Consider the following 20,241-nt stretch of genomic DNA (forward strand, 5'->3'; position numbering starts at 1 on the left):
CTGGCTGTTATTTGCTGCTCAGATCGATCTTTGGACAGATATCCTGCGCTATCTTAAGGAAAGCATTTGCCCTCTCACTCTCAGGTTCTGCCACAACTGTTGGCTTTCCTCTGTCCCCATCGTCTCCGATGTTGGGATGTAAGGGGATATCTCCCAAGAAGTCGATCTTGTGCTCTTGGCATAACTTCTCCACTCTCGCGTTGGAACCAAAGATGTTGGTCTCTCCGTGGCAGTGAGGGCATTGAAAAAGAGACATGTTCTGCACCACGCCAAGGATATTGATATCAACTGTCTTGAACATGTTGATGCCTTTGACAGCATCCTTGGTGGCTAAGGTATGAGGCGTAGTTACGATGACGGAGCCTGTTTCTTATTAGTAAGAGTGACCACCGTAAACTGTCAGGTGCATAACAGAAGAATTGTCCTCTTAAGGCTTATGCTACTATAATAAAGTAGCATAAGTGCTAGTCTTAGCTGGCATAAAGTGACCAAATAATTTCGTCTCTTATGCCTCCAAGGGCCAATTCTTCTGATACCTTGAGGACTGTGAGAACATACCATCGAGAATGACTTGTTGCGTGATAGTCAACTGTGTATCTCCTGTGCCTGGTGGCAGATCGAGGACGAGAACGTCGAGGCCACCCCATTCAACTTCATGGAGCAGTTGTTGGATGGCCTTCATCACCATGGGACCTCTCCATACAACTGGCGCATTCTCGCCGACAAGATAGCCCATGGACATTGTCTTGACACCATAGTTTGTCAGAGGAATCAATTGGTTGTCTGGAAGATATTAGGATCTGTGTGATTATTCTGCGATTGACCACTGACTGTTTGATAACCTTGGCTCTCCTGAGAGGTCAAATAAGGTCGGTACCGATGGGCCAAAGATATCAGTATCCAGGATACCGGCACGGAAACCCAGACGAGCAAAGGCCAGAGACAGGTTCGCTATATATAGATTAGAAAGGCCTCAGTGCCTACGATATCTCTTGATCAAATACCTGCAACTGTACTCTTGCCTACACCACCTTTGGCAGATGATACAGCAATCACCTTTTCAACGCCTGTGATCTTGCGACGGACTGGACGTTTACCCCAGGTTGGAGGTGTTCCAGACCGAGGAAGGCCCTGAAATTTACTCAATGAGACACAAGCTTGAGAGGCGTAGGCATATATCAGAGACCACTCACCAGTGGGTTCTCATGTTGAAGAGCTCTTAAGCTCTGAAAGAGCCGAGCGTTTGTTGGTCTCATCTCGAGGGCAATGACACTAGGTACGATATGACTTTATAAACAGCCCGAGTGTAGGCCGGATTCTATGGGTGTTAACAACGTAAAATGAATGAATATTTCAAGTTGTCTACCTATGTCAATAATACACGAGACTGACCAAATAAGGTGTCATGGAAACTCATACACAGTGAACGCTCCATGAACTCAAAGCTAGCGGACTCTACAGGGCACCATCCACTAACGCTGAGCTGTGACAATTCTGCCATTTTCCACCGCCTAAAAGTTCAAGGTCGAATCTTAGAAAATTTCCAACGTGGGGGCTACCTACTGTTAGTGGTAGACCTTTGTACCATTCTACCAAAGAAAAAGTCAAATAACCAATTCACAATGGTTAAAGCAAAGGGTCGCGCGAAGAAATTCCAGGACGCGGATGAGCCTGTCGCCAGGGGTATGTCGTAACTGATCCTTATTATACCGTGACATGTGTTCTAACCATTTCAAGATTACGATCCTGAGGCCAATGTCGAGGCGAGCGAGCAGGGCAGCGGAAGCGAAGATAGCGAGGACGAGAACGCTGGCACCGAGCACTATGTTTCTGTCGGAAAGAGCAAACTGAGGAAGCAGGATGGCCTGTCGCTTGGTCCCCAGTACCGAGGTTCGCGCGTCTCACGAGATGCTCTCGAAGAAGAGAGCGCATCCGACGAGGACGAAGATGAGGACGAGGGCGATGAAGAATTTGACGACCCTGAGACCGCCGATCTCAAGCGCGACGAAGCTGAGGCCAACGACTCGGAGATTTCGAGCGACGATGCCCTAGGCGAGAGCGACGAGGAGCACTTCAAGGACTTCACTTTCCGCGGAAGCTCCAAGCCCAAGAAGCCTGCTTCAAAGAGAGCTACTGCCGCCGACTATATGTCATCCTCCGACAATGGCGAGGATGGCGCTGGTGCAGAGCTCGAGGGCTCTGACTCTGAGGATGACGACATGGACGATGGCCTTGACGCTCTTGTCGATGGCGAGGACTCCGAAGATGATGAAGAGGAGGATGACGATGAAGAAGAGGGCTTCGGCGAAGACCAAGAGGATGGTGAAGATGACAGCGACAGCGATAGCGACGAGGAAGACCCCAAGGCCAAGGCTCAGAACGCAAAGCCTATGATGGCAGCTCTGTCAACCCGACCCGACGTCGACAAGGGTCTTGCCATTCGCCAACAGCGCAAGGCCTATGATGGACTCCTGAACATTCGAATTCGTCTCCAGAAGGCCCTCATTGCCGCCAACACCTTCGAGACCCTCGACGCCAGCCCCGAGCCCGAATCAGAACCCTACGAGGCCGCTGAAGAGGCTGCCATCAAGCTCCTCAACACCATCAGCAGCCTCAAGGACAACTTCGGACCCTCTCACGCTGGTGAGAAGCGCAAGCGCGAGTTGAACGTCTCCATGACTACAAGCCAGATCTGGGAGCAGATGCAGGCAGAGGAGGAGAGAGCCATCAAGTCTAGAGAGGATCGCTTGGAGAAGTGGTCTCGCAAGGTGCAATCTGTCAACGTCACGGCGCCAAAGGGTCTCGAGTCGCGAAACAAGACACTTATCAGCGCGCTCAAGGATCAACTTATCGACCCCGACAACCGTCTCGCCAAGCGCTCCCGTACCCCTCGCTCATGCGCTCCCGCGCAGGCTGCCAAGGGCGTGTCAGAAGACAGCGACATTTACGACGACGCCGATTTCTACCAGCTTCTCCTCAAGGAGCTTGTCGACCAGCGAACAGTAGAGGGCTCATCAGGAGCTGGCGCTGGCGAGGCTGTTCCTACAGTGGTTCTCACAGCTGCCAAGGATGTCAAGAACCGTAAGCACGTCGATCGCAAGGCAAGCAAGGGCCGCAAGATGCGCTTCACTGTCCACGAGAAGATGCAGAACTTCATGGCTCCCGAGGACCGACGTGCGTGGGAGCAAGGCGCTATTGACCGTTTCTTCGGCACACTGTTCGGACGCAAGATGCAGCTCAACGAGAACGAGAGCGACGACGATATGGAAGATGTTGAAGAGGCGGGACTCAGATTGTTCAGAAACTAGAAGGGAAACACATTTAAAAGTTGTAATTTGTAGATACACACACATCATAGACTTATTATCTAGGCATTGCCGAATAACCAAGTTCCAAGAAACATAGTCAACAGAACGATGTGAACACCCAGATGCACCACAGGTCCTCCTAGTGTTTTCGTCGTTGAAGCTTCTTCTTCCTTTGTATATCCACTCATGCGCATGTAAGCGCGATAGCAAGGCCAGATATGCCAGAATGCAAAAGCGAGAGCGACATGGCGCGCGACGTCGTCGAAAGGCCGACGAATAAAGACCAGAGCGATGAGGTTTGTAGCGAGTAAGAGACCACCAAAGGATTGGACGATGAGAGCCGCGGAAGGAGGTAGAGGTTGTAGTTGAGAGGATGGTTTGAAGATGAATGTGAAGGCCGCGGGAGTTTCGATGAGGGCGTGGGCGACGAACGGAGCTGTTGCTGCAGATACCATTGTGAAAACCTTGGGCTGTTGGAGGATTGAAGATCAATTGTTCTAGTGTTGATGTCTTCTGAGATGAATGGAAGTTCGAAATAATCGGACATGGTGTTTATTCAATTGGGTGACTTAGTAAGCTTGGTCTGCTTACCCACAGTGATGATGATAAGGATCGAATAGCGAGGCAATTCGACATCTCAATGAAGCTCTTCTTTCCGTATGGTCCATCCTATTTAATTCCTGGGAGGTTTTGTTCATGTTCACGGCCTGCTTCTTGCAGTTCACCAGCCACAGCATCTGCTGGCAGACCATTTCAAAAAGATTCTTTAGAAAAGTCTGGTCACTTATTACAATTATACTAGGTTCTAATATTAACGTCCTTCGACATCTTTCGATAGATCATCAATACATCTCCTTGAATTGTGCGAATACGGTGCCATCGAGTCCATACATGCCACTCTGTGGCTCAGATACCTCAGCATTCGAGGTTTGCCCTTGGCCCTGCCCCTGCCCCTGCCCCTGGCCTTCGTTCTCGTTGTACTGGAAGCCGTTCAAACCCACATAGCCTTCAAACATGCGAGACATCTCAGCCTGGATACGCGATCCGTTCTGAGCCACCGAGTCTGATGCTGGTGCTGACGACTGTTGGCCTGGTACCGAGGGCTTACGGAAGCCCTGCTGTTGATCCATGTGACCTCGTGCGAGTCCTATCATTCCTAACGCAGCTGTCGACTGCGGATCATCTTCAGGGTTCAGTCCGAAACGTGGTGCCACATCTTTGAGCGAGCGAATTGTCCTCCATAGCCGCTGTGATGCCCAACTCTTGGCAGATAGGTCTTTGACAAGTTCCAGGGCCATATAGAATTCCTCGCGGCAATTAGAACTGAAGCGTACCGGAGCGTGAACGGACGCGAGGAAGACGACGGCGATGGCTGATGTAAGGAATTGGTGATAAAAGACCTGCACACGCCTGTATAGGTTGGTCGTGTTATTTAAGTGGCTGAGATAGCGGATGGTGTCTTTTGCAATGTCGACAACACGCTCTGACTGCGCAGGGTGCGCCATGATGCTTGTCGCGCTATGAAGGACAGGTGTGTAAAGCCAGATTCGCATCTAAAGGCTGTTAGTTTGTGATCAGAATCTTTTCCAGGATACTCACTTGATTCAAACGCAAATATGTCCAAATTCGCAAGCGTTGGAGGTTATATGATGGCGTTGAGGTAATGTGCTTCTCTTTGTCCCAGTTGCGGACTTTAACCTCTTCAGGGATCTGCTCATACCACTGCAGCAGCTCTTGGTCAACGTTTTCCAGCTCCTCAGACCGTACATCACGGGCAAGAATTGGACCGAAATGAGCGACCTGCCGCCACACCTTTGCGCCTATACGGGAATAGGTGATCATGGCAACGAGGTACGGGTATTCCTCCTATTATCTGATTAGCCAAGTTCATATGCGTGCCACGAGACCAATACTAACAGGAAACGGGAGCTGTGAGTCAATCTCCTCATCTTGAACGACAAAAGGAAGTCCGGTTGCAAAAGCCCACCTTCTGTCTAGGACATAGGCTGACCAGAAGCTGACCAGAGCATTCTTTCGCTCCTCTTCATCCTGAATCCTCATCAGACCTGTTCTCTGATGAATACCAAGCTCCAAGCATAACCTGGCAACGTGACCCATCACGCGCCACGCCAGGATTTCATCATTGGACAGGAATCGATAGCCAGCGACAAGGGCCAATATTGGTAGCGTTCCGACATCAGCAGCTTCAGCCATGAGTTTTCGGTTAAGCACTGTTTCCATGCTTTCGAACAAGCGAATTGCTTTGTCGCTATGTCCATGGTCTTCTACCACTAGCGCACAGCACATGATTATCTTAAGTTGTAGAGTTTTGTCGTCGTTGATAAGCTCTCGGGGATTTTGTTGTCGGACTGATTCGAGATAATTCGACAGACCCTTGGCGTGAGATATGACATTTTGAATATTCAGCACCGGATACATGATGCCTATCTCTTCCTCGTGCAGGCGGCACAGGCGGACCATCTCGTCCTTGTCGAATTCGTGAAGGGGATCTCCTGGACGTGAGGACATCGTGCCCGCTCCTTCAGTCATATGAACGTTCTCTTCGTCAGAGATGCCCTTGTACCCCATGTTGTTGATGGTGTTGTTGGCAACATCCAGACTGAAGGCCATACTCGTGGGGCCACGGAAAGAACCATACTTTGAACCATCATTACGATTGAACGAAGCGGAGCTATGGGACGGTGAAGGCGCAATTGTTGGTGTGCCATGACCATGTGACATTACTCGATCACCGCCCGAAGAGAAACGTGCAGGTTCGGTCTGCATGGTCTTGACTGTCTGGTGCAGCCAGCCAACTTCTTCTTGAAGTCGGCCAAGTTGCGCTGTCATCTGCTTGAACTCGTCTGACTCTTTGAAGCTTCCGGAACAACAGTTGGGCGCATAAAGGCAAGCGAGGTTGAGGTTGCCGCACCGCTGGCATGGAGTTTCACCGTTGCATTTTATCTTGCGTCTCTTACATTCGTTGCTGCGACATGTTAGCTGAATCCGCCGGGTTGATGATGGAGAGTGAGTGCGCCACTGTGTTACACGCCAACGGCGACAATGGGAACATATAGCAAAGAGAGTGTACTGACCATGCTATTGATATATACTGTCATTGAGAAAATCGTATGTTAGCCAAGTGATCTTGCATGATATATGTAGAAGGGGTTTGATGCGTTGGGGAGCAAGGACAGAGGGGGGGACTAGAGGAGTTGGTGACCCAGCAGCTTGGGTCTGATTATGTTGTGCAACGAGAAAGCCGAAATGTTTGACGCTTAGAAGCCTCATCATGTTTCGATAGGCGAATATCGCCAAGTCACGCGCTGCTGGAAAAGACCCTCATTGTTCGTCTTAACCCTCGTCTCATCTTCCAGAGACGTCACCTCTTATCTCACCCCTTGTCCCATCCGATCTCATTTCTTTGGCATCACGATGACCTGGGGCGGGAGGATAAACATAGCAAATGGGCAGGACTCACTCTGTTTCTTTTACTTCTGGTTTGCTTCCCAGAGTTTCCTTCATCTGTTGACTTCCTTTTATTGGCATTAGACACACTCGCACCGTGGGCGGAATTGTCCCCGACAGAGGCGGAACTTGGGCTTGGTTGATTCTCGTAAGCAACAGCTGCACCCGCAGATGCTCCTACGGCGCTTCCGGGGGTCCGGGCAGGAGTTCCACCTCGTCCGGCGCCGGAACCAGGGCCGAGAGACGGGCTTGAAGTAGGATTCAAGACCGGTACTTGAGTAAGGAATCGCAAGTCGCTTGCTTGTGTCTCAATCTGCTCCATTGCGCCAAAATGGCCATTGACTGGGCCGGGATTTCCGGCAAGGGGCGATTGAGGATGTGAATGATGAGGAAAAAGTATTTGCTGGTTCTGCAAGGGGAGTTGAATGTGGTGTGTGATTGGTGTTTGAGGATGCGAATAAGCCTGAGACTGAAGGTGCGTTTGGGGATGAGAATGAGGGTGGATGTGATTGTGAGCGCGAACTGCTAATGGTGACGCGAATTGGGCGAAAGGTATCGAATCTGGGGCTACAGCAACTGGGACTAGTCCTTGGCCCCGTACGGCTGGAACTTGAACCGGGCGCTGAGAACTGCGCCTACGCCAACGCCAGGTGCCACCATCGCTATTGCCAGGATAATGACGGCCTAGAGGTGATCCCACGTGACCCGGATATTCCGCGATGGAAGGAGCGGAACCCACACTCTGACCCTGGAAATCATCGGCATCAACAACTTGAACTCCGCCGTCGTCAACATCCCCTTCCATCACCCCAAAGACGGAATAATAGTCGTCCACTTCAGTCTTCATTCAATAGACTTTTCAATTGACTTTGCCGTTGAATGTTCCTTTCCTTCTCGATGACACGACGCCAAGCTCGAGGCGCTGCCGGTAGAGGAAATTTCAGCCGCAGCCAACCATAAGCGGCTGTCTCCTCTTACACGATCCGGATCCGCAAGTATTATTGACTCAAGTCTCGGAGCCGAGTCCAAGGCAATACAAGCCAGTTCAACAAGCAATTAAGCTTGTGACACAATTGCCTTGGTGCCAAAATCCCAGGCGTTTGGTATTGCCTGATAGTCGACTGGCTGACAAATAACGCTTGAGTTCCGGCTATGCCGATGTCTCTGTGATACTTCTGCAGCTCGCCGGTGGTGAACTCGTCGATAATGCACTTGGTCGTTGGCTGGGAATGGCTTCGTCAAAGATTCAGTCGATATCGAGAAATGAACCAAGTTTCCGCATACAATTCTTCGATGTTCTTCGTTTGCGATTTTCCGATGTCGTGGTTAAGCATACTCTTTAGCCACGGCCACTCAGGGGATTTCCTTCAACTTAAACAACTGCACCAGCGCTGAACTGTTTGACTATCAACTCTTCAGAGCGCCCAGCCCTTGTTCTCTGCCTTACGTGTGGAGATAGCATACACCCTCTAGTTCCCCTGGAACGCCGTCGTCCTATCACGCCGCACGCCGCATGCCGCACGCCTAGCCTCGTAGTCACAGTCTTCATATCCTCTGGGCGGAGTCCCCTCAGCTGTGCGCTGCTGGTTTCCTCAATTGGCATCATACCCTAGCTGCCTGACCAGATGTCAACTATGTAGCGCGGTCTCGAAGCGAGCGGTCCGGTATCGCACACTACACTACTTTGTATACCTTCGCCTAAGGTTGCAGAATGCTTGGTACCACCCCCGCCATTGATACATCACGCATTCGAGAAGAAAGGGGTGAAACTATCTTGTTACCTGACCGGCTTAAAGCCTCGAAGATCCAGTGTACGGGGATTTATGTGTTTCTGGATAGCGTCGACACGGACGGATGTACGCCACGATATGTATGTAAACATCGCTTCTCGAAAGCAAAATCAAGCCGCTTTCCCCACGGCTGGATCATCAGAAGCCATTCTGCGCGCCGTGCACAAGAGTTTAAACCCACGAAACCATCTTCACCTCTCATACGACTTGAGCTCGGCTCGTATCACAAGATAGTCGTGCCGCCGTCGATTATCTGCGGGAAACCTCATTAGCTACCATGCTAGTGCGAGTGGGGATCACGTTGTCAAATCTGCAAGCCACAGGGTTGCTTCTCCAGACGAGTTCCTGTTTCGGGACTATCGCTTCTTCCACTTGTTTTTGATTGGGCCTAAAAACGTTTCGGCAGCTGTTGGGTTCCAAGTTGCCTTGGAACTCAATGGGTTATCCCATGACTAGTCGAAGCCTCAACCTGCTTCTTGGGTCCCATCCCTATAAAGGCATGTTTCAGGGACACGGACACACAGCCAGATGGTCAGAGAGCCCTAGCCTTGTCGATGCCACGAGGTGGTTGATCAATTTACCCACTTAGCAAATTTAAGCTGAGAGCACTGTGGGGCATAATCCACTCAGAGGTTCGCAACTCTTACGGCAAGCCCCATCACTCTCTGTACCGGTTATATGGCATCCTCCACGGCAGCTAGTCCATTTCCACTAGGTTACCTGTCACGATGTCACTCTGATTAGGTTCTGCACTGATCCTGAAACCTCGGCATGAGCCATCAAACATGGCACATCACGCAACGTCAAAAGTGATCTGATAGATTGTGCTTAAACCCATCGATATGGGACGAAATGACAAAGCTCAAAAACGTGTTTGAGGAATATTCCCTACTGGCTAGCGTGTCTATCTTATTGCCGAGCACTCCACTAGCCTCGGCATCTGAGATGAAGATGCGGATGCGGTACACCTTCATCAATGCACATTTCAGCCTCGAAACCACGCGCTTGGGCGATCTCGTTCACGTCAGAGTGGTCGGTTCTCGGCAAGCTAGTTTTCATGAGTCATAGGGATATACTCGTACCACTCCTCAGTCTGGCTGGGCAAAGTCTAAGCTGGGGAGTCCACTTCAGTACTGTAACTAATGTGTACAAGGACATTAGATAATCTGAGGTATGTTGTTGTCATTCACGCCTTTTGCCCTACAGGACCCCTCTTACCCTTCCCCTTGCATGGGACCAACGCTTGTGGTTTTAACCCTGGTTTGCCTATATTCTAGTCGTTGGCGTGAAAGTGAGGGCGCGACAAGCATACATCATGAACTGCCAAGCGATCTTAAAGGCAACCCAGTCAATACTGCGATCAGACCGCTCGACTATCACTAAACCTTTTTGAGCCAATTATAAGCCAGTATTTGATCGTCAGCTACTATATTGCTTTTGCCCAGTCCCTGGGTATCGATATATTGGAACAGAAACAACATGAAATTAGTCTGATTAAGTCAGCAACCAGCTTCATCCTCGTTCAAAACTCCAGAAGTGCCCCATGTCGGTGAACCATGAACTGAGGCACGGTCACACAAGGTTTCATCTCGCTCTCCAAAAACGAAAAGCGGACCTGGCTCAAATCGGTAATGTATTCGGCAGCGACTGACACATTGCGAAAGATGTCTTGGCAACTGAGCGAGCTGGGGGTCACAGTACACCTATCGACAGGTCTCTGAATATCTATTTGTCGCCAGATGTATCTCGTACGGGTGTTGTTACCCGTCCTTTTCGAGGAGTGCAGTTACAACGAACTAATCCCAGTTAAACAACATCATGGCTATCGATGCAAATGACATGGCTCGAGCGATAGACGAGGGTTGCAACCCTTGGAAGAGGCTTACAAATGTCCCTGGCATTATTATCTACCAAACTGTATTATTTGGGTCGTGTTTGAATACTATGGTCCGGTCCACTAAGCTGTCCCGCAACTGGGGCAAGCCACCACGTTTTTCTGCTCTATTCTAATCGAGATCTAAAGACTCTAACGACTCAGCAATAAATTTTGTGTACTGATCTTGCGATTCAGACACAGAGTTCCGTTCGGCCGGCGACCCGCTGTTCTCGGTGTCCCACTCGCCCCCGTCTCCGGTCTCACTTGGCTCCGTCTCGGTTTCGGCCGGTGTTTCCGGCGGTGTTTGCAGGCCGGTAATACCCGTTCTAGGAGTCATGTTTCTCTTCAACATACACATCTCAACTGTTATACCAGGGCCAAAAGCACATCCCACAACGTAGTCGCGCACCCGGCCATCCGGTGCCATAGCATCCATCTCCTTTGACCGCAGGCGATCCATGACGCTGAAGATTGTGGCTGAACTCGAGTTCCCGTGGTTGATGTAAGTGTCATAACTTGCTCGCTGATGTTCTGGAGTGATATCCATGACTTTCTCGGCACCAGAAAGGATGGTAGCACCGCCAGGGTGCATGGCCCAGTCGAAATCCGCTGCATTCTGGTAGTCCGGGGGCAATTGCGGTAGAGAAGCTTTAAGATCTGTGAAAGCTGGACCGATCGAGGCAGCAGTGAGCTTCGGCACGCGAGGTGTCAGTATAACTTTCCAGCCTGTACGGAGATATCATTGTCAGTATTTTATTCCGACCAGTTGGAAGGGCCGGAGCTTACCGACTGGGTCAACGTCAAAGCCCAGATCATCCTCTGTGTCAGGGATGGTCCTGTGATCCCAGCCGAGCAGATCATACACAGGTTCAGAAGGCTCACCGATACCATTGCTCAATACGACGGCACTACCACAATCAGAAAATAGACAAGCGCCTATCCTTGTCTCCTGCAGCTCGTTGATGCTGTCTAGCTCACTGCGCACCATAGTGGTGCTGACTTCTAGTGCTACACATAGAACGCGGGCCGGCAGTCCCCGTGCTTTATGTCCCAGAGCCAGGTTTGCGCCTGTTCGAAGAGTCGCCAGTCCTCCACTGCAGCCCACGCCATGCAACAAGACCTTCTCGACGCCGTGAGTTATGCCTAGACCTTTTGCGACAAAGTGATCGAAACCCGGGTTTGCGCTGTCGGTACATGTTGTGGCGACTATGTGTGTGATGAATCGCGTATCGATCTTGGCCTCATCGATAGCCTTGCGAGCAGCTCTAATTGCGAGTGGGACACCGTCAGATTGGAATATGCTGTGGAGCTCAGCTATTGACGGGGCTTCTTTCTTGTTCACGGCTGGGTGGTCTGGTGTTCCAATAGACGATCGTGTATCAATTCCAGTATATCTGTTGATTCCGAGAACTTTCTTCATACTGTCATGATCTGATTAGCTATTGACACAATTACAGTCCAGGGAGCCGACTTACGAGGGTGTATCGGGATAGAATCTGTCGCTGAGAGTATTGATGCAAGTGTAATCTAACGAATGAGGCGGATACTCAGCGCTCAGGCCGATGATGGAGAGACCCAGCTCTCCAAACGCGCTTGGAGCTGCCATGGTTGAAGCTTTTCGTGAAATTTGTGGCGTTTTCTATCCCCAACGTTTTGTTCAGGTTGAGGTAGATAGAACAGAATCAATACACAGCGATTGAGCGTTGCAACGTTATCTCCAGTATGATCAGATGAAGTATCAACGTCGATCAAACTCAATTGAATTCCTTGGACTCGAGGCAAAACAATATCGTTGACGTGTTTAATCGCTAATGTCTGTTATCTCGTTCGTCTTGTCCGCGTGAGCTTAATCGATGACGCTATCTTGATGCCAGAGCTAGGGGGGTAGCTGCAGGTTGAATGCAGGGGTGAGGAAAGAATGAAGAGGGGAAATATGAGATGGCGATGTGTGTTTGTATATGGAGTATTCGTAACTGGGTAAGAGGAAGAAGGTAGGATAGTGATGTGTAAGGATGGAGGATTTGTTTACGCGACGGGAGGTAACCCAGAGAGTAGGCATGTAACAGTACTGTCTCGGGTATTGTTTGGAGGGGTTGACGAGGGGTTATTATGCGATGCTTGGGCCAAGATATATGCAAACATCCAATAGACACGACATGAGCTGCCTATTCTGTCATTTAGATATGGCAGCTTAAAGTTTCGCTTGTCTGTTCTGGGCAAATTATTGATATTTAGCATATATACGCGTTCAGCTGACGCAATTGAATTGAATTGAAGTGTCTAGACAAATACAGTATCTGAGTCTTTAACCGCAAGCAAGGAAATCTAGTCTAGACTATCCTGTGATAACTTCCATTAAATCTGTGAAACTAATGCTGAAACCTCGTTGGTTCGCCCCTGGCTAAGAGATGTTTTGGTGCCCTCCGTTGCAACGTCATCCCGCCGAGGTGGTGGGCTTATGTCAATCACACCGACGGAGGGACTGATAGCTGACATGGAGGTCTCTCTGCATCTCTTAGCTGCTGCGAATTCTTGATTGTCAATTTGTCAATTGTGTAAAGGTTGCCATCTTTGTCGCTAACGAATACGAGGAGCGACAACACCACTTTATGTTGCAGACATTATCGCATTAGTTGCGAATACGTCTCGTACTATATCGCGAATACTTGCGCAATAGTTGCTAGATGAGAAACTCCCGCGCAGAAGGGAATTGTTCTTTATCTGGGAAGTCAATGAAACAAACAAGTTTCTTTCATTCAATGGGTCGATTTGAGGTTACATCATGATCTCGTACGTTTCGAGTAGTTGAGACTGCGACAACTTCGACCTTGCAACTAAACAGCGTCACCGAGCCGATCATGGCTCTTCTCAGCCTCAGCCTCCGGGATGGAATCATTCTAGCAGCCGTGGCGATCATTTTCCTGTATATCTGGGAGAAGAGAACACCGAAAATTACTCGCAATGGCGAGGCTCTCAGGTTTGTCACAACTTACCCTATGCTTGCACCATCTCAAGTTGGCCAACATATACTAACCACCAAGCAGAAAACCACCAAACACACTGCCACTCGTAGGAAATGGAATCATATTCCTTCAACCGCGTCAAAAGCTCTTTTCGTGGTTTCACCGCTGTGAGCGTCTCTACGGTTATGAAACCCTTCACATCACGGTCCCCTCTTTACCACCAGGTGTAATCGTCAACGACCCGCAGAATCTGGACTTCATCTTCCGCAACGAGGGCGTTTTTGAAAAGGGCGATTTCTTTAAGCAGCGCTCCTGGGATCTCTTCGGTCATGGCATCATCAATGTTGATGGCGAGTTCTGGCGGCTTCAGCGCAAGGCGGGGTTGCGATTCCTGTCTGCGGCGGCTTTGAAGACTTTGACGAGTGAGAGGTTGCCAAAGTATTTGGAACAAGCTATTGATGTGCTTAAAGGGAAGGAAGGCGGAGGAGAGGTGGTAGATTTGCAAGCTGTGGTTCATGAGGTGACGACGCAGCTGATGGGACGTATGGCATATAACATGGAGATGCACGCGGATGATGACTTTACGGTTGCTTTTGAGCATGCTTCTGGGGCGACTGCTGAAAGATTCCAGAATCCCCTCTGGTTTCTTACTGAGATGTTCACCGGAGCTCGGATGCGACGATCAATAGCAACCGTCAAAGCGTACGGGAAGCGTATCGTTACAAGTGCTGTCGCAGATCGCAAGGCAGCGGAGGGCAAGACTCAATCAGACGCACCGGGAAGTCTTATACAATCTCTGCTTGACTCCATCGGTGATGAGACTCTTGTGGCAGATGCTGCCCTGAACTACCTCTCTGCTGGGAGAGATACAGTCGCACAGGCTCTGACATGGACGTTGTATCTTCTCATGAAGCATCCACACGTGGCGACCAAGCTCTGCGAATCGGTCGAGAGCCTACGAGATGAAGCCGGTACCAAAGCCGAGAACGATCCTGAAACTCTCACACCAGTACGACTACCATATGTTCTAGCCGTCTTCTACGAATCACTCCGCCTTCGACCTCCCATCCCTTTCGAAATCAAGCAAGCCCAACAAGCAACCACCCTTCCCGACGGGACATTCCTACCAGCCGGTGCAATCGTAGTCTGGTGCGCTTGGGCAATGGGCCGTTCGCATACGACATGGGGCCTTGATGCAGACGAGTTCCGCCCGGAGCGCTGGCTTACTACATCATCATCTGGAGATGTGACGGTTGCTCAGCGTCCAGCGTCCGAGTTTCCTGTCTTCAACGGCGGACCGCGAGTGTGCCTGGGAAAGAAGATGGCAGAGTTGGTCGCGGTACAGTCATTGGCAAGATTAGTGCCTCTGTTCGATTTTGAACCTGCTTTTAAGGGTGAAAGAGTGAGCAAGAGCAGTTTGACTCTACCAATGGAGGGAGGGTTGCCTGTATATGTGCAGCATCGAGAATCCCCATCTGTATCATAACTAGAACCATCTTTCTATATATAACCAAACTTTTATTGACTCCTGGTATCGCTATGCTTTGTGTACGCCTAGTCAAAAGTAATCTTTGATCCCGCAAACGCCGCCGTCTTCTCCGCATCCTTGGCCTGCTTCCTCGCCGCCCAACTAGGATGTAGCGGTCCCTCATCGTCCTTCTTTGGCGGCGGCCTGTTCACCTCAGGCTTGCTCTCTACTCTAGCACCACCAGAAAGAGGATTGCGAATGCCCTTCTTCCAGGGTGTTCGTGGGCCATCATCTGGTCCTACAGCACCGCGCTTACCATCCCAACCAGAGTCACGACCACGCTTTGTTTCCCAAGCTGGTTTTTGCAAGTGCTTGGCCTTGTTACCGTATTTCTTCTCCGCGATAGCCTGTCGTTGTTTCTGACCGAGTCGCTTCTTGGGAGGTGCGACATCAATATCAGACGCAGACTCGGAGCCTGAGATGTAACCGCCCATGAGTGAAGGTAGGAAAGTCGAGCCCTTAGTAGTGGCGGGTGCTGCTGCCTTAGCCTTCTTCTTCTTGGCTGGGGGTGGTGAAGGAGATGCGGACACCGACATCTCTTCTTGAGCATCGGATTCTGATTCTGATTCGGAGCCAAGATCGGGTGCTGCGTCTGAACCGGAAACGGAAATATCGTCGAGGTTGACCTGTTCCTTGCCCTTGAACTGCGCATATTTCTTGATGAAGTCTTCGTCATCCTCTGAATCTGAAGATCCGCCTAGTAGATGATCGTATTTCGACAGAGATTTCTCTTCGTTCGCTGCGTCTTCGCTATCGATATCTTCGGGTTCCTGGGCAGGCTCATCATTATCCGAGAAACCTCCCCATTCCGACTCTTCCTCATCCTCTTCTTCCTTCTCGATCGACGCGCGCACGTCTTCCTTATCACTCTTCGCCTCAACCTTGGAGTCCTCCTCTATCCTGTCTGACGGTTGATCCTCTTTCTCTTCCTTCTTGGACTTTCTCACGCGCTTCGCCTTTCCGGGCAGAGGGACGTCGAGGGCTTGACAGAATGTGGCGATGGCACGGGTGATGGCTTGCTTAACCAGCTCGCGATTGTACAATCCACTTGTGACATTATGTAGGGCAGTTTGTTCGTCGGTTGTGAGTTCGGGTTTGGGGACACCGGTGCGGATCTCTTCGGGCAGGTTGGGTGATGCGGCAAGGTCCTTGACTTTAAGAATTGACGAGTACAGGTGAGCGCGGGCGGTTTGATGGAGATCGAGAGACTAGTAGAATCCAAGTTAGAAAAGATTTAATTAAAAAACCCAGAATGAGTAATTGTTACCTTTAAGACAGTCACCTCTCGTTCCAATCTTTCCTTCTTCGCAGGCTCGACTCCATCTTCGTGAAGTCTCTTGCTGTATCGCTGACGCTCCAGACCCTTTGCAGCTTTCAGGGCCTTAGAAACGTCATTGCAGTGCTTCTCGAGCTTCTCTCCCAGATTGGGTTCTCCGCGCTTTCGTTTGGGCATGGTTGTGTCTTTTTATGTTGGTTGGTGGTCACTTTCGCTGTGTCGCAAAAAGTTCTAAATCAGAGCCGCGACAAAACTTCCTTACAGTGTGAGCGATAAGGCGATAACAGTCCAGATGCGGGCAAATGTAGTGGGTAAACACGGTGTAAATTCTTATACTAGCCTCGTCCACATGGTGATGGTGGGGTTCACTCTAAATGCCCGCGTATCAACTTACATCAATTAACTCTTGTCAAGACTACAATTTGACTACTATATAGCGACTTAGGCTTCCTTTGGATAATGTTCCCTTATGCATGTGATATGCTCTTATACTCTGTAACTTACGTTGTTGATGTATAAAAGTCCGGACATATCTAATTTAATAAGCTGGCCAGCTCGATCATAACGTTCATCTATCGTGAGATACCACGAGATAATAAGCCGAAAGACGATTTCTTATAACCTCGTCCATATTTATCGACCCTCAGTCACGATCTAAGTCGAGCAGACATACTCTCGGATATCGACCGAGTCTAACTCTTTGAGAATATCAATATTTCTTTTCTTGATATGAGGCCCGAACGCAGCTTGATACCCGACGTCATATAAAATTGTATGTCCTTGAAATACCCGCGGTAGTGTTCGGTAATAGTATTTAAATAGCTCGAAACATGGATGACCGACTTTTTGGCGGCCTATTCAACTTCCATGAGTCTCTGATGCACGTTGCTACATCTCGTAATCCGAAAGGCTCTCGACCCAGCTCGGGTCGATTAGTTGCCGGTTAGTTACCGCGGACAAGCTACCATCATATAAAACATCAATCAAATATGTAAGACGTCGTTGGATAGTGTGGATCTAGACTGCATGGATCGACAAGGGAACAAAAAAAGAGTGCATTCCCGCAACTTGAAGTCCGGAGACCCACTGATTGGTGTTGAGAAGCCAAGAGGCTGAAAAGCATGGGTCAGCATTGAGAGAATGTTTCGGTTGAGTTAGAAAAAAAAAGTCAACTTCATGATTTGTTGTAGAGGCAGGGTTTTCGCACATCGAAAGCCGGTGCTTATAGCCAATCCTTTAGCATCATGTTATCTGGGACAAGCGCAAGGGGTGCGACGTTGCGAACTTTACATTTCCGATTAGACATACAATATGACCCTTTTCAGGAGAGGCATAAGTCTTGGCTTACTCGAGACGTAATGGGTTACCAGGTTCTCCGGTCAAAACCGGGTGAGTTGGGGAGAGATATTTCAAGAGTATGAACAAGACATCATGACGGTGGAGTGCTTTTGGGGGTCAAATTAAACTACGAAGTAACATAGTTGGAGAGAAGATGAGATGACTCTCTCCAATGTCATGAAGCGTTGGTAACCGTTCTTTGCCGTTTAATGGCATGAAAAACATGGTGAGTGTTTTGGGACAGCCCCCAAACACTCTAAATGGTCGTTATCATGATACCTCAACATTTATCCACCTATCTCTCCCCAAAGTCAAATGAACCCTTCCTCAAAACCCCATGTGAATAGGCATTCAGGACCGAAAATACCGGTGAGAGTGAAATCATGCGAGGTTTGAGGCGCTGCGACAAGCGATATTGCTGTAAGCAAGAATCTCGCGATTTTGGGGTCAATTGCTAGGGCTGAGGCTCTTTGGGGGTTGGGGTTCCATCATGAGAATACTATGTCTCAACTCCAACTTTCTTTACTATTGGAGACAGCGGACCAAGAATACTGCGCTTTTGTTGAAGCCCCAACCCAATTCACATGCTTTTAGTATTATTAGGTATGATAAGATACGTCGTAGCGGTCTGCTTATCGGTATTTGCGACTCCGAAGATTGGTCGCTCCTCGGAACATACTTCCTCGGACCCTGCACCGGACATGTAACAGCGCATATCAAACCCTGAGCCATGATGGAATTTTCTAGTTCACGCCTGTCTTTCTAGAGACACTACCGGACAGGGGATCTTAGGTTGAGGCTCAGTTTCAAGGCAACCGCTATGCCGATAAGTATCTCATTGTTGAGCGTTTGCAGCATGTTGCAGATTACGTTAGAATAAACGGGCCGTTACAACTGCTAGGATATCTCTTGTTGAGAAAGTCGCGGCTGGCTGTTAGAGACAGTTCACATGTGAAAGATACTTGTCTAAAGTCAGGATGTAAGACAACTTGTGGCCATGATACAGCGTCTCGACCAAATTCAACAAGTTATGTTCCTCGGATTCAGTTCCACAAAGCCCTTGGAAATGGCGTCAATACTACTCGGTAAACTCATCCTCTGAGGTTTTCATGTAATAACCGAGGATATCAAGAATGAACGGACCAGTGTTGCGGCTTTAATGTTACAGTGGTTTCTGATCTAGACGCCGGTAAAGAACAATATTTACGCATCCTTGCATCATTCAGGACTTCAATGTCCTAGTCTCAGACGATCCTTGTTGGTTCCTGATGACGATTGACCGGGGGTGAGACGGGAATTGGAACAAGCTAGCTGGGAATTAGGTGCATCAACTGTTTTGTTTAGGCACTGAATGGTTTCGATATGCAAGTTTAGTACCTTTTTCATGAGGATCAAGTGTTTCAATCTGTATTTAGAGCACATAACAGTTGCAATATCTAGGTATAAATCGAGTCAGCAGTTGATGGAGACAAGATAGACTCTGTGGAGCTGAGATTCGGTAGCTGTAGTGGAGTCCTTGTTCGGTTCGGCAGTGCTGACGCCTGTATCCACCAACATCCACTGCGAGCCGCGCTGACGGTTCAGTTGTTGAGCGTCAAAATGAAGGGCTGCTATCTTCATTGTACAAGGTACTCAAGGGCACCAATTGAAGACATTGTCAGAGAAGCGCCGACATCTAAGAATTCCCTCCGTTGGCTGGGAGTATATGGAAAGCTCAACGGGCCTTTTCAAGGAAACTCGGTCCTGAACTGCGGCGGCACAAGCGGCGGTAGTCATTCCATATATAGGAATTTCATCTCAAATGAGCTCACAAACAACTCTTTCTATACCCATTCTACCAAGATATTGCCCTTTCCATCGAAAGTGTTAAGACTTCATCCTTTCATCAGACCAGTATCAATATCTGATGTTGATATTATGAATGCAACCAATAGAATAGCTCCCGTTTATTACCGTCTGTTGCGTCATTGCTGGAGTTTCATTCCACCACTCCCATCAACAGAACAGCACTTTTGGGATCCTAAACAAGACGAAAGCCCAGACCTTGGCTACATGTGACTGTCTTTCTCCACGTCTGGCGTTGCTGCAGCTGCAGCTGCAGCCACAGAGGACGCTTAATTGCTTATGGACAAGGCCAGCCCCTCACTTGCAGCGTAAGCAAAATAAAGCTTAAGGTACAAGGCAGCTCGAGTTATCAATTTACTATCAATTAATATCTAGAAATTCGTGTGAAACCTTGGTGAGAAGCATATCAAATAGATAGATTCTATAATTAGTTATTCAACAGTTTTGACACAGCTCATTGGCGCCCAACATGGCCTGTCAAATAGCAGAGCTGTCTACTGTTACAGTAACTCTGACGCTGCAACAGCTCTTGGTTACAGCTACCAACTGAGAATGAGGGGGTGTCAATCCCGAGGAACCAACGGCGTCACGTTGATTACAGCTCGAATTGGCTAAACAACGCGGTAGCTTCTTCGACTACGGGACCTTGATCATCATACCATTAACCCGCTTCAATCATGGACGAAAACGCAACGCAACGCAAGCCTGGCAGGCCAGACCAGTTCAAAGCACAGCCATAACCCCGCATTCAATACAAGAGCCGATGGCCCGTTGCACTGTACCGTACTCGACAAAGCTGAACGCGTCGACACAATTGCTTCACTGTGTTACTGTACAGTACAGTATCGA

General features: G+C 49.2%; 7 protein-coding genes across 7 annotated transcripts; 2 read left to right on the top strand and 5 right to left on the bottom strand.

The window, feature by feature from the left end:
- Positions 1–7: 7 nt before the first annotated feature.
- B0J16DRAFT_384905 (P-loop containing nucleoside triphosphate hydrolase protein) lies at positions 8–1,256 on the bottom strand (the record flags this gene model as incomplete). Its single annotated transcript, XM_046131466.1, has 5 exons — positions 8–363; positions 559–783; positions 832–951; positions 1,005–1,131; positions 1,194–1,256. 5 exons carry the CDS (start codon positions 1,254–1,256, stop codon positions 8–10), a joined length of 891 nt encoding a protein of 296 aa, XP_045983490.1.
- Positions 1,257–1,581: 325 nt separating this feature from the next.
- B0J16DRAFT_372618 (protein BFR2) lies at positions 1,582–3,373 on the top strand. Its single transcript, XM_046130478.1, has 2 exons — positions 1,582–1,683; positions 1,738–3,373. Exons 1-2 carry the CDS (start codon positions 1,623–1,625, stop codon positions 3,306–3,308), a joined length of 1,632 nt encoding a protein of 543 aa, XP_045983491.1. The 5' UTR covers positions 1,582–1,622; the 3' UTR covers positions 3,309–3,373.
- Positions 3,339–4,078, bottom strand: B0J16DRAFT_142904 (uncharacterized protein). The gene has a single exon (XM_046121927.1). The coding sequence runs from the start codon at positions 3,761–3,763 to the stop codon at positions 3,368–3,370; it is 396 nt and encodes a 131-aa protein (XP_045983492.1). The 5' UTR covers positions 3,764–4,078; the 3' UTR covers positions 3,339–3,367.
- Positions 4,071–8,102, bottom strand: B0J16DRAFT_342808 (uncharacterized protein). The gene is made up of 5 exons (XM_046127930.1): positions 6,790–8,102; positions 6,404–6,420; positions 5,226–6,294; positions 4,908–5,174; positions 4,071–4,861 (listed from the first exon to the last, which is right to left on the bottom strand). Exons 1-5 carry the CDS (start codon positions 7,621–7,623, stop codon positions 4,151–4,153), a joined length of 2,898 nt encoding a protein of 965 aa, XP_045983493.1. The 5' UTR covers positions 7,624–8,102; the 3' UTR covers positions 4,071–4,150.
- A 2,001-nt stretch (positions 8,103–10,103) lies between these two features.
- B0J16DRAFT_142950 (thiolase-like protein) lies at positions 10,104–12,257 on the bottom strand. The gene is made up of 3 exons (XM_046121928.1): positions 11,918–12,257; positions 11,229–11,863; positions 10,104–11,168 (listed from the first exon to the last, which is right to left on the bottom strand). The coding sequence occupies exons 1-3, from the start codon at positions 12,046–12,048 to the stop codon at positions 10,573–10,575; spliced, it is 1,362 nt and encodes a 453-aa protein (XP_045983494.1). The 5' UTR covers positions 12,049–12,257; the 3' UTR covers positions 10,104–10,572.
- Positions 12,258–13,300: 1,043 nt separating this feature from the next.
- On the top strand, positions 13,301–14,891 carry B0J16DRAFT_356053 (cytochrome P450; the record flags this gene model as incomplete). Its single annotated transcript, XM_046129449.1, has 3 exons — positions 13,301–13,419; positions 13,487–14,708; positions 14,751–14,891. The coding sequence occupies 3 exons, from the start codon at positions 13,301–13,303 to the stop codon at positions 14,889–14,891; spliced, it is 1,482 nt and encodes a 493-aa protein (XP_045983495.1).
- A 34-nt stretch (positions 14,892–14,925) lies between these two features.
- On the bottom strand, positions 14,926–16,506 carry B0J16DRAFT_142968 (Bud-site selection protein). Its single transcript, XM_046121929.1, has 2 exons — positions 16,201–16,506; positions 14,926–16,141 (listed from the first exon to the last, which is right to left on the bottom strand). Exons 1-2 carry the CDS (start codon positions 16,384–16,386, stop codon positions 14,960–14,962), a joined length of 1,368 nt encoding a protein of 455 aa, XP_045983496.1. The 5' UTR covers positions 16,387–16,506; the 3' UTR covers positions 14,926–14,959.
- Between the last annotated feature and the right edge of the window lie 3,735 nt (positions 16,507–20,241).

The sequence above is a fragment of the Fusarium flagelliforme genome (genome assembly GCF_020744385.1).
Source record: "Fusarium flagelliforme strain FIESC 12 MPI-CAGE-AA-0113 chromosome Unknown B0J16scaffold_4, whole genome shotgun sequence".
NCBI classification, from domain to species: Eukaryota; Fungi; Ascomycota; class Sordariomycetes; order Hypocreales; family Nectriaceae; genus Fusarium; species Fusarium flagelliforme.

Excerpts from the sequence above, each read along its gene's own strand:
- B0J16DRAFT_142950 (XM_046121928.1), bottom strand. The coding sequence starts at position 12,048 with ATGGCAGCTCCAAGCGCGTTTGGAGAGCTGGGTCTCTCCATCATCGGC. Across the intron at positions 11,864-11,917 it reads TTCTATCCCGATACACCCTC|TATGAAGAAAGTTCTCGGAA; the intron begins GTAAGTCGGCTC and ends AGATCATGACAG. Across the intron at positions 11,169-11,228 it reads CTTTGACGTTGACCCAGTCG|GCTGGAAAGTTATACTGACA; the intron begins GTAAGCTCCGGC and ends ATCTCCGTACAG.
- B0J16DRAFT_372618 (XM_046130478.1), top strand. The coding sequence starts at position 1,623 with ATGGTTAAAGCAAAGGGTCGCGCGAAGAAATTCCAGGACGCGGATGAG. Across the intron at positions 1,684-1,737 it reads GGATGAGCCTGTCGCCAGGG|ATTACGATCCTGAGGCCAAT; the intron begins GTATGTCGTAAC and ends AACCATTTCAAG.
- B0J16DRAFT_342808 (XM_046127930.1), bottom strand. The coding sequence starts at position 7,623 with ATGAAGACTGAAGTGGACGACTATTATTCCGTCTTTGGGGTGATGGAA. Across the intron at positions 5,175-5,225 it reads ACTCACAGCTCCCGTTTCCT|GAGGAATACCCGTACCTCGT; the intron begins GTTAGTATTGGT and ends ATCAGATAATAG. Across the intron at positions 4,862-4,907 it reads CATATTTGCGTTTGAATCAA|ATGCGAATCTGGCTTTACAC; the intron begins GTGAGTATCCTG and ends AACAGCCTTTAG.
- B0J16DRAFT_142968 (XM_046121929.1), bottom strand. The coding sequence starts at position 16,386 with ATGCCCAAACGAAAGCGCGGAGAACCCAATCTGGGAGAGAAGCTCGAG. Across the intron at positions 16,142-16,200 it reads GAGAGGTGACTGTCTTAAAG|TCTCTCGATCTCCATCAAAC; the intron begins GTAACAATTACT and ends GGATTCTACTAG.
- B0J16DRAFT_142904 (XM_046121927.1), bottom strand. The coding sequence starts at position 3,763 with ATGGTATCTGCAGCAACAGCTCCGTTCGTCGCCCACGCCCTCATCGAA.